This window comes from Crocuta crocuta, unplaced genomic scaffold (assembly GCF_008692635.1).
Source record: "Crocuta crocuta isolate KB4526 unplaced genomic scaffold, BGI_CrCroc_1.0 scaffold48, whole genome shotgun sequence".
NCBI lineage: Eukaryota > Metazoa > Chordata > Mammalia > Carnivora > Hyaenidae > Crocuta > Crocuta crocuta.
In genome coordinates, this window is record NW_027533089.1 from 9,140,790 (window position 1) to 9,153,572 (window position 12,783).

A 12,783-nucleotide genomic window follows, 5' to 3' on the forward strand; every position below is an offset into this window, starting at 1 on the left:
TGTAAGTATTCAGTAAATACCAAAAAAGGGCTTGCTCTGTGCCAGGCACTGTCCTAGAAGCTAGGAAATAAGTAGTACGCACAACAAACAAAAATCTCTCTCCTCTGTGAAGTTTTACATTTTCATAGGTGATGATATTCTAGAATTAAGAAGCACAATGTCACTTACATAATCGACTTCAGCTCGGGTAATGATCTCCTGGTTAGTGAGTGACTGTCCTGCATGGGGTTCTGCACTGACAGCTCAGAGACTGGAGCCTGATTCAGATTGATTGTCTCCCTCTCTCTCTCTGCCCTACCCTGCTCAGGCTCACACTCTCTCTCGCTCACTCTCTCTCGCTCTCTCAAAAATAAACATTAAAACAATTCTTTTAAAAAACACAATTATGTAGCCAATAAATCATCTCAGACAGGCACCTATATAAGTGTACCCAGGCAGGCTCAGTGAGGATTGAAAGGAATAAAAGAATTTCCAAAGGATCTAATTCTATGAAGAAAGTTCATCTAAACTCCAAATATGGACAATAGTTCCTCCTGCCTCTAGCCAGATGCCATGATCAGGGTTTGCTGTATTTGGCAGTTGATCAAAAAATCAAAGGGGATCAAAGTAGCAAAGTTAAACAATGGCCAACCAAAAATTAAACGTAATTTCCACTTTCATCAAAGCAGTACTAAGATGAGCTCCCTGGGTTATTCTGAGACTAAATAGAGTGACAACAGAAAATTCTGATAAACAGGCATGAGAAAGTAGAGACTAAATATAAAACAGAAACTAGTTTTATTTGGATTAGTCTATACCTAAGCCTACCCTAAATATTTATGACAGCTCTCGGTAGAACCACCTCATCACAATGATGTAAATGACAAAAACTCTAGTATGGATAAAAAGCAGTACTTTGTCAAAGTTTCAGCATATGAGCAGAGATCCTCATTTCTAAACTAAATTGAAACACAAATCATTCAATGATTTATTCACTGAACTTATATTCAATCATCTCTAGGAGGACTAGCTATCTTGGCCAGGCTTGGCCTTGGTATACAACATAAGACCAAAAGGAATTTGGAGAGATTTCTGTTCTAGATAAGAGTACCTGTTAAGCTTCTGTCATCCAATCTATTTCTCTTCCACTTTACCACACTGCCATATCTGAACCAAAAAGAAATGGTCTGTGGAAGTAGGGGAATATAATTTCATAGAGCAATCTCTATGATGGAACTTGATACTGTAATTATCTTTACTAGAAAAAAAGTAAATAATACATACCTATCATGTACATACAGCTTCATTTTTTTACTAAGAAATTTTAATCTCTGCCATACAAATACAATAGTGTAAGTTTATTAAAATGACCAATTTCAGGTTTTTTATGCCTACAAACAAAAAAGCCTTCTACCAAGCAATCTGAAGTCACTATATATCATCACTCAAAATGGAGATAATTATCTGTAACTGATGTAGAGGACAAAGACAAAAGAAAAAATTCAATTTCTTCACAAATTACACAGTCCACTGACAAGTCCCTGAGACAGGCAGAGTGACCTTCTTCTAGGAACTCAACTTCCTTGATGTTAATACTTTGCTAAGGGCAAAAGACAGTCTTAAGCTTACCTTTATCCCAACCTCCAGGATCCTGTAATTCTCCTTTAACATATAAAATATTCCTTTGGAAACCTCCTTTATCTCCACACCCCAAGTTACATGTTAGCAATCATCCTCCAAGCATATGGCCACTGATATACATCTGAAGGGTCTCATGACTAAGGTTTTACTAGAGAATAATAAATGACCTTTTCCTAGTAACAACTAGCCCCTCAAGGTCCTAGAAATCTTGCTTACAAATTCCTTAGACACTTAACACTCTTCCTAACCCCCTCCCACTTGAAAGTATATAATAAGTCCCTCCTCACAATCCCAGTGCAGCTCTTTCTGCCCCTGGGTCCTGTCCCCATGCTTTAATAAAACCACCTTGTACCAAAGACATCTCAAGAATTCTTTGGCCATTTGCTCCCAAATCCCAACATTGCCACATCAAAACTAGCTTTCCATACATGATTAAATGCTTTATTTTCTATTTATTCCCATCCTCAAACCAATATCAAAACTCAAAATAAAGTTAAAGAGCCATCAAATCAGACAAATAAAAGAGGGGTAAAAAGAAAATAAACTAAGGGTACTAAAGACTGAGAAATTTTAATCTTATAACATATCTAAAATATAAATGTATAACATTCTGAATATAGTTATTATTTAAAAGAGGGGGAAAAGGCTGCCTCACTATAAAAGAAATTGTCCTTTGTGGTAGCAAAAAGAGTAAAGAATTTTTCCCATTAAAGAAGAGGAAATTAAACAAGGCAAATTTCTTCCCTTTGGATACTATAAAGAGCAGCTGATAATTCAACAATTTGTTAAGTACTCAGCCAAAGGAGCAAATCTCAATATAGACAGAGAAAAGGGAGTCAGTGGTTTAAGTTACACATGACTCTTCCCAATTCTACCTTACTGGAATTCCTCAACACCTTCCAATAATCCTGTCTTTGTTGAAAATCACTACATTGGAGAGCCACTGTTAAGATGGAAATGTGCCAAATTTCTTTACTGAGCTGGGACAGAAGAAAAGATGCAAATCACTGATCTACAGTATCTGTAGGTCTCTGCATAATAAAGCCTACTTTCTCCTACAAAATTGTACTTTCTTATCATGTAATTGTGGGCTCTAGCCACCCTTGCTTCAATGAAAATTATGAGTATTATCAGCCACAAAACAGAAAGGCTAACAAATCTGCCATTTGATTAGCCCTATTACTCTGGTAAAACCTTGGCCTTCCTGAAACCCTGAAGCCAGAGTTATTCAAGACATCCAGATTCCGAAAGTTCTACCTTATAAATATTAATTTTTTAAAATATCTTTTTAAGATTTACTTTTAAGAGAGAGAGAGAGTGTGAGAGCGAGCAAGTTGGGGACGAACAGAGAGAAAGAGAGAGACACAGAATCCGAAGCAGGCTCCAAGCTCTGGCAGGGCTTGAACCACAAGTTCATGACCTGAGCCGACGTCGGACGCTTCACTGATTGAGCTACCCACGTACCCCTAAATTACCAATTTTTATTTTATAATTTGTAACAGAATTTTCTTTTGAAATATATCATCTTCTTTGCTTAAGAACAAGTGCTTTAAAGTATAAAAATAATACACAATCACTGAAAAAACTTCAATAATTCAAAAGTCTAAGTAAAGAGTGGAAGTTCCTTCCCCTTCCACCCCCGCTCCCATTCCCTAGGGACAACCACTATAAACCAATTTGGGGTGTATCCTAGACCTCTTCAGAATACATACAACTTTTACACATAACTGTATACACACACACGAGTAAAGAAGGAGATCTTGCTGTACATTCAGTTCTACAATGTGCTTTTTTACACTGATGGGACTGAATAGCCTTTTAAGTTTATCCTGCTATACCAGATTTGTTTAAACTGCTTATTCCATAGTATTTTTCATCATTCCCTTACTGACATGCTACTTTTATGTTAGAAACACTGTTTTCATCTGATTTTTTGTAATATGTTAAACTTTGTGTTTACTGTCACTTCAAACTGCCATCACTACATTGTCTGTAACATTTCTTATCCTCACTTTCATTCGAAAACTTGGAAACCAGACAACTTACTGTGCTAAAACTGAGATCAAACTGAAAATCAAATGAGGGAAATTTTCCATTGTTCACAGGTGATTACTTTTTTTTATTGCTATTTTAACCTCTCACGGGTCCTTAATGCTTCTTGATTCTGGGTAAAGAATTCTAGATTCTGGGTAAAGTTCCCAGATCATAACTTTCAGACAGGTGAAATATTATCATTATTATTATCAATATACTAGTAGGTTTGCTGGTTCATGTTTTCATATGGAAAATACCTTGTTTTTAAAAAGCGGGGGGGCACCTGGGTGGCTCAGCTTCCAACTAAGCATCCAACTTCAGCTCAGGTAATGCTCTCACATCTCATTAGTTCAAGCCCCACACAAGCTCTGTGCTAACAGCTCAGAGCCTGGAGTCTGCTTTTAAGTCTGTGTCTCTGCCCCTCTCCCCTCATGCTCTGTTTCTCTCCCAACAACAACAACCAAAAAACCCCACAAAAACCAGAGGAAATGAATAGGATCAGGAAATTAGCATGATGCCACTATGTTAGCAAATGTCAATATAATAGTATGTATATCATTATAAAAATATTGTAAGTAATCTATTCATACTAGTCTATTTCATCCCTTATAACCAGTCAATAGTTACATACAGCACTACTACTGTAGTAGATATATGTGATTTATCACTCAAATATCCCCCAACCTTCTGCCACCCATTTAAATTTCTAAAGGGTAACTATCCTCCCCTATCACTATCTAGAAGTCAACCTAAGAGTATTTTCACCTCTGAACTGTTCAGGAGAAGCGTATAACCTAACCACGTTTAGGATGAAAAAAGGTGACCTTCACTGGAGTTTCTGGAAAAAAGAAGGTGGCACAAGCTTGCACTCTGCTTTCCTTCCATCCCGCTCCTCTCCCTGTTTTCAATTTCTTCTTTCTCCCTTTTCCTTCCTCTCTCCTCCCCCAAATGCACAACAGAAAAGACCATCATTCTTCCCTGGAATGTGGAGGTATGAAGATAAGAAATCTAGAGCTAAAGGGGCAAAAAGGATAGTACTGAATGGAAGCTGAGAATAAAGGCAACAAGGGGAAGCAGAGCCAGGAAATGGTGCCTGGACACATTTGACCTTTGAATCAAAATATACATAATTTTTTTTAATTAAAAATGCTTATTTATTTTGAGACAGAGAGAAAAAGAGAGAGAGAGAGAGAATGGAGTAAGATCAGAGAGAGAGGGAGAAAAAGAATCCTAAGTAGGCTCCACACTGTCACCACAGAGATCAAAGTGGGGTTCGATCTCACCAACCGTGAGTTCATGACTGGAGCCAAAACCAAGATATGGACACTTAAACTGACTGAGCCACCCAGGTGCCCCTAAGTATACCTGAATTTTTTAGTCATGTGTGCCAGTTGTAGGTTGGATTTTTCGGTCACTCGCAATATAAGGAACCCTAACACTGCTACCTAGAACCATATATTGGTGTCTAGGCTTTAAGGCTTTAAGCACCTTTTTTATTAAGTTCTACCAAAACTATTTGTCAAGTTGTAGTCTTACAATTTTCCACTTGAACAAAATCTTAAGATAAATTCCGTTTGTTTTATGGCTAAAATTTTCCCTTTAAAACTATTATCTTCTAAAACATACTCTAACATTACTTTCATCAGTAATACATATATCTGATTTCTGACAGAAATTCAGCTCAGCACATTCAATTTCCAAGTTCTAGAAACTCTCAGGAACTGAGAAACTGAAGAAATCTTCAATGATTTTGAAAGATTACTTAAGCAAAAGTTACAGGGGAAACGTATATAACTCAGGTATTTCTTTTTCCTGGCATTTTGCTTCCTGATTTGAGCATTTTAAGTATGTTTCTGGAATGACATCTATGCATGATCTAGCTAGCCAATATTCCTGGTGGTACTAGCAATTATTTAATTACATTGATCATTAAAACAAATCAGTTACCTAATTCAATCTAATTATGACCAAAAAAATCCACAGAATTTACACTGATCTACTATCCAACTATTTAAAGATATAACTTCGTTTCTGGGAACTGAAAAAAATTATAACTTACCTCAATTGTTTCGCATAGTTCTGTTCAATTTCTATCCTCTCTTTAACAAATTTGGCATATCTTTCCAAGAAGTCAATTCCCCATTGTGTATGCTTGTCTAAGCTGTCGAATTGATCCTAGAAAGAGAAGGTAAAAACACACTGAAAAGTCTAAAATTTTATCCACAAATATTTTAACCAGCCTCTGATGTTTATTCAGAGAAGTAACAAGGTATAAAAGGAAAAAAAAATCTAGGCTGCTCTGCTGGTCTCCACTCACCTCTTCCTTTAAGATCTACACAGAAATAGGTTATAAATGCAAAATGTTTTAGCATAAATCAGAGAGCTTCATGTCTGAATGCCTTTACACACGTGGTTTCCTCCGGAGGCAACACTCTCTCCTGATCATCTTCTTACAATTTACTTTTATTCCTCCTCTGAGATTTAGTTCAGATATTATAGCTTCCAAAAAAATGACCCTAAATTCTCAGACTGGGATATATTGGTCTTTATATGGTTCCCCAAGGCTGGGGGACTTTAACTAAAAGTTAATTGTTCTTTTTAAAAGATTTTATTTAAATTCCAGTTAGGTAACAGTGTAATTATTATTTTCAGGTGTACAATAGTGATTTAACTCTTCCATACATCACGCAGTTCTCTTCACAAGTGCATTCCTTAGTCACCAATCTCACCCATTCCTCCCCACCTCACTGCCCTTCTGATAACCAACAGTTTGTTCTCTATAGTTAAGAGTCTTGGTTTGCCTCTCTTTTTTCCCCCACTGCTTGCTTGTTTCTTAAATTCCACATGAGTAAAACCATATGGTATTTTTCTGACTTATTTTGCTTATAATAATACTCTCCAACTCCATCCATGTCCCTGCAAATGGCAAGATTTCTTTTTTTTTTTTTTTTACGGCTTCTTTACACACACACACCACGAGTTCATTATCCATTTATCAGTCAGTGGACATTTGGGCTGTTTCCATAATTTGGCTATTGTAGATAATGCTGCTTTAAACACTTGGGTGCATACAACCCACTGAATTAGTACTTCTGTATTCCTTGAGTAAATACCAGTAGTATGATTGCTGGATCATAGGGCAGTTCTATTTTGAGGACCCTCCATACTGTTTTCCAGAGTGGCTGCACAAGTTTGCATTCCCACCAGCAGTGGAGGGCTCCATGTTCCCTTTTCTCCATATCCTCACCAACACCTATTGTTTCTTGTGTTGTTTTCAGCCATTCTGACAGGTCTGAGGTGACAACTCTAGTTCTGCTTTGCATTCCCTGATGATCAGGAATGTTTAGCATCTTTTAATGTGTCTGTTGGCCATCTGTTATGTCTTCTTTGGAAAAATGTCTATTTAGGTCCTCTGCCCACTTTTAATCTGATTATTTTGGGGGGGGGGCATTTGGTGTTGATCAAGTTCTTTACATATTTTGGACATTAACCCCTTATCAGATAGATATATGATTTGCAAATATCTTCTCTCTTTCCATAGGTTGCCTTTTAGTTTTATTATTTCCTTTCTTGTACAGAAGCTTAAAAATTACTGTCTTACTCACTTGCCATACTCTTTAAGGTCAGGAACCATGTATTATTCATCTCAGAACTCCCAAGGCATAATAATACCTGGCACCATAGCAGGCACTCAATGAAGCTAAACAAAATCAAATATACCACTGAAGGGCAAGCTTCATTTGGAAATACTGTAAAAAGTCTATCTACCGTATTACAAAGGCATTATTTTCATAAAACTGATCATAATAAAAATATGCTATCATATTCTGTGGAGTTCTGGCTTCACTTTTTTTTGCTTACTGATAAATGAGGAAGTGAGTAACTTGCAATCATATCCCAATTTCCTTTTTAAAATTCCTTTCAGTACACTGCTATATCACTGGTTATAGGCTTTCTTCATAAAACACTGTTCAAATAATTTACTATTGAGAATAAAACGTCAACATATCTCTCCTTCAATGGTTCACAAAAAAAGTAGTTCTAAACACACTTTATTACTGAAACAATCTTAAAACACTATATGCTGAGATACCATAATCAAACTGTATAAGCATACTTTCAACATGTAACTTTTCCTAAAGTATTTCTAATAGTATTTGTTGAGATCATTAGTTTGTCACCATGTTGTTTTACATACACTATATCACTATTATTACCACAAAAAGAAGAGCAATGTATTTCTAAAAGCATGCTTTCACCATTAAGTCTGAAATCTGAGAGGATTCCAGCACACTCATGTTAACAGTAGCATTATTCACAATAACCAAAAGATGAAAACAACTCACGTGTCCATCAATAGATGAATGAACAAACTATGGTATATACATACAATGGACTAATATTCAGCCTCTAAAAAGGATATTTTGACACATACTATAACATGGATGAACCTTGAAGAAGTTATTCTAAGTGAAATAATCCAGTCAGAACAAATACTGTGATTCCATTTATATTAAGTCCCTAGAGTAGTCAAATATATAGACACAGAGAGTAGAAATGTGGTTCCTAGAGGCTGAGGGGAGAATGGGGAGTTACTGTTTAATACGTAGAGTTTCTTTGGAAAGATTAAAAAGTTCTAGAGATGATGGCCGTGATGACTGTACAACATCATGAATATACTTATTATCAATAAATTGTACACATAAATGGTAAATGTACTTCTACTTTACCACAATAAAAGGAGGGAGCTTCCAAACACTTATTAGTAAATTCAGTGAAATTTAGTATATTCTTGATCGTGTCAGACGTCACCATCTGGCTTCTTATTTTTTCAAACTTTTGCTTTATTCTGATGGCTTCATATTATTATCTGACTATCCTAAGATTCAAAATACATTCAGGGCAAGTGTCAATACTGATAGTAACAGATCTGTGGCCAGATTTCAAATAATCTTCTCATGGGAAACCATTTTAGTCCATCATGATACAGCCATCATATATTTTTTCTTTCTTTTTTTACCATTTATTTGTTTTTGAGAGACAAAGAGAGACAGCATGAGCAGGGGAGGGGCAGAGAGAGGGGGAGACACAGAATCTGAAGCAGGCTCTACGCTCTGAACAGTCAGCACAGACACGGGGCTCGAACCCATGGACCATGAGAAGTCAGACGCTTAACCAAATGAGCCATGCAGGTGCTCAGATTACTTAAATATTCAAAAATATCACGGGACAACTGTCTAAGTAGAAAACCTCAGAGGAGCCAAATAATTGAGTTAATTATTTTTTAACTAAGATTTTCATGTATGTATTAAGTAAACAAATCTCAAATAAAGGCCATCTAGGAAACATACCAACCAGCATTAAAAGGCAGGATAACGGCAAGATATACATGTTTGACTAAAAATGAAACAAAGTTCTCTGTTTTTTAACCACTTTGGGGGAAAAAAATCTGAATTGAAAAAAAGTACCTATGAAAGATAAAAGTCTTGACACAGAAAATTTTAAATACTATTATATTCATATCGTATGTGATATTTTGCCTCAGTCAGCCCACAAATTACAAATAAGAATTTCTGTCAAATATAGATTTAATATTATGACCTTTAAAATGCAGACAAAATAGTTTTTTATTTTTAAGATAAACTTATTTAATCCATTGAATAATAGATCTTGGTTTTCAACTAGACATATTAATTACAATATATTAAGAATCAGTATAAGTATGATAAACTCCAAACATTCAAAAATAAGTGATTTAAATTTTGAAAGGAAGTGAGCAGAGAAACTAATTTAGCAATCTTCAAAAAGGCAAAGTAAATAGCAAGAGATCCAAACAAGATTCATGGTTGAAATGTTAATATATTCAGTGAACAAATGTTCATTTTAAATTCTGTAATTTTACCAGACATTTTACTTTTTCTCTAAGCAGAACTCAACAAAAACATCAACTGCAAACTGCAAAAGAACTTCACCATAAAGTTGCGTCATTACTCTGAATCCAAGAGACCTTAGATAACAACTTACAAGTTCAGTTTTCATTTTTCATTTACCAGTTTCCAATCATTTGAATTGCTTCATTTGTGAACAATGATTTTAGTATTTTTATGGAATTCAATGACTTAAGAAATGTTAAAACCAGGTACTGATAACAAAATTAACCTCATCACACAGCCTAGCACATACAAGGCACTTACTTGCTGACTGAATAACCATTCTATCTGCATAGCACTTTTGAATTTACAAAGTGTTTTCACATGTATTACCCAATATCACCCTCAAAACCCTCTTGGACAAGGCATTTTATAAATGAGGAAACCATATTTCTGACTCCAGACCTCATTTTCTTTCTACTACAACACACCATTGTTTGGTAAGTTAGTTTAGTAATTAACATTTATTAGTAAATAATGGTCTCAGACCCTTGGTTTTACAAATATGGAAGCTAATGCCCAGAACTGCTGAAGTAATGTGCCCCATAGCTGGATAACAACAAAACTAGGATGGGACTAGGAAAGATTATCTTCTAAAATCACTGCCAGTTTTATGTTCTTAAAAACCAAATGAGTAACTATTGTGAATACTATTACTAAAAATGATGCATTTCTTTCACCAGGAAAGAAATAGGCCATTTGAAAAATATCCTGGGTCACTGGGAAGCTTTGATGAAAGGAACAAATGAAAAAAATCTCAAAGTTAGAAACTGCCTAATACAAACACACAGCGAATGCTTAAACTCTCTTTACATGATTCCTGGTAAGTTGTTCAGTGTTTTTGAGCAGCATACCATTAGTGATCAGAAAAACTCCAGAAGCATGACAGAAGAAAGACATTAAGAATTCTTTTTACTAACACAAAATAAAGTAGAAAACTCTTAAATATAAGAATCAATCATAAATGTGTTCATAGGTAACACCCCTTAATCCCTTTAGTTTCAAAGCCTGAGATCCTATTTCTCCCCAGTCCAAGCCAGCAGATACCTTGGGACTATATAGTGGAACATGTCAGGAAATGCTCAAGACAAACTTTAAAAATAAGTAAAATTAAGCACTATTCTGAAACCACCTATGGATTACAAATAAATATTAAGTTATCAAAACAGGAAACTTATCCTTACTCCCCCATTCTCTCTACCTTTAGCATAGCTCTTGTTTCTATGGATTTACTCCACATTACTAGCAGAATTTAACTCATTCCTTTTCCTTGCCTCCACTAACCCCTCACTTCCTTTTCCAACATACTCATTCTTACCACAGCTTCTGTGAAATGTTCTCTCTCCCCTCAGTGATATGCCCTAATTAAATGCTATCTCATATTTAAATTCAAGAAAGATTATTTTTCTGTTTCCTTAGGTACTGTTTTTTAATTCTGTAAAATGTTTAAAGTTGTTTTACCTTTTTCGTTTGGGAACACGAAGAAAACATTCTAAATTAAAGCTGGCATCAAAGCCAACTAAATGTCCACACTATGCAGCATAAATCAAATGAATTATATGTTGCTCCAAGGTTCTACTGCATAGTGGTTAAGTGTGGTAATAAATAATAAATTTACTCAGTCACCTTACTTTTATCTTTAATGTAATTTAAGTAAAAATAAGCATTTTTATGTATAACAAAATTTATATTAGAAGTCACCATTTTATATTCAATCCTTGTTTTTCTAATTACTGTGACACAGCCTTGCATCCAAATGAAGTCCCAATAATGTACTTTTGGTAAAGCACCAAGGGTCACAACTATTTAAAAAAAAGACTTTCTTTACTAAAAAGCAGAATAATGACTCTGTTGTCCTAGTTTGGGCTTACTCTATTGCTCTGATTTTCTGCCAAAGTTTCTCCAGCACTTCTGATTACCAAAGTACTAGCAGAAACATTTTTAAGATCTAATACAACTAACTTTTCTCATTCTTGGGTTCGTATGGAACTGGAAATGTTTTTAAAGTTTCATGGAGCTTAAAAAAAAAATTCGTAATTCAGAGTCAACCACGTTTATCCCCAAAGTAAACTGAGGAATACTTTATGTTTCTTTCTTTTTTATTTATTTATTTCTGAGAGAGAGAGCGAACGAGCGAGCAGGGGAGGGTCAGAGAGAGAGGGAGACACAGAATCTGAAACAGGTTCCAGGCTTGGGCTAGCTGTCAGCACAGAGCCTGATGCAGGGCTCGAACCCACGAACCATGAGATCATGACCTGAGCCGAAGTTGGACACTTAACCGACTGAGCCACCCAGGCGCCCCTAAACTGAGGAATACTTTAAATTTAAAATAAACAACTCAATTATTTGGATTTGTTTCCTTGTAGTTTTATCTGTTTTTTTTTTTAAAAAATGTAGTTTTATCTGTTTTTTAAAAAAAAAAGATGCAAACTTGTGTATTTGTAAAACTTACCTGTTACTCTTTTCATGCTTAAATTTAATAAATTAAATTTAATTTTAAATTAAGCTTTAGTGACTTCAAAATCTAACCAGATAATTCTTCCAATACCCTACTGTTTTTTTTGTTTTTTGTTTTTTGTTTTTTTACTTCTCTGCCCATGACTTTCTTTTCTACTCTATGTCAGCAACTCATTTCAATGGTCATCATCTCCATCATCATTAGCTGTAAGTGCAGTATCTCCTATTCCCAATAAACTTCAAGTCTCTCATTCTCAGATGGCTAACCCTATCTGCCAAACTCACAAACTCTAGTACCCCATGACCAGTAGCTTTTTTAAATGTTTATTTATTTTTGAGAGAGGCAGAGGAGGGGCAGATAGAGAGGGAGACAGAGAACCCCAAGCAGGCTCCACACTGTCAGTTCAGAGCTGGACACAGGGCTCCATCTCACAAACCAGGAGATCATGATCCGAGCCAAAATCAAGAGTTAGACACTTAACTAAGTATGCAGCCACCAGGAGCAAAGCTTTTTTTTTTTTTTTTTTTTTAAAGTAAGCTTTATGACCAAAGAGGGGCTTGAATTCAAGAGTTGTATGTTCTACCAACTGAGCCAGCCAGGCCCTCCAAGGCCACTAATGTTTTGACCACATACAGAGAAACCTCAATCCATTGATCCTGACACGTTCCTATTGTTCATGCCCCTCCTCTTTCAACACAGCTTGGATTCCATAAGCCATCACTGTAATCACTCCATGCCAAT

At 35.6% G+C, this 12,783-nt stretch overlaps 1 protein-coding gene across 3 annotated transcripts in view; it reads right to left on the reverse strand.

Moving 5' to 3' along the window:
* The window catches only part of FNBP1L (formin binding protein 1 like), a 114,245-nt gene that overhangs the window by 51,790 nt on the left and 49,672 nt on the right, over positions 1-12,783 (reverse strand). For all 3 annotated transcript variants that reach the window (XM_077746037.1, XM_077746035.1, XM_077746036.1), the window contains exon 2: positions 5,714-5,829. In XM_077746037.1, coding sequence (XP_077602163.1) covers positions 5,714-5,829 — 116 coding nt within the window. The remainder of the gene's footprint in view (positions 1-5,713; positions 5,830-12,783) is intronic.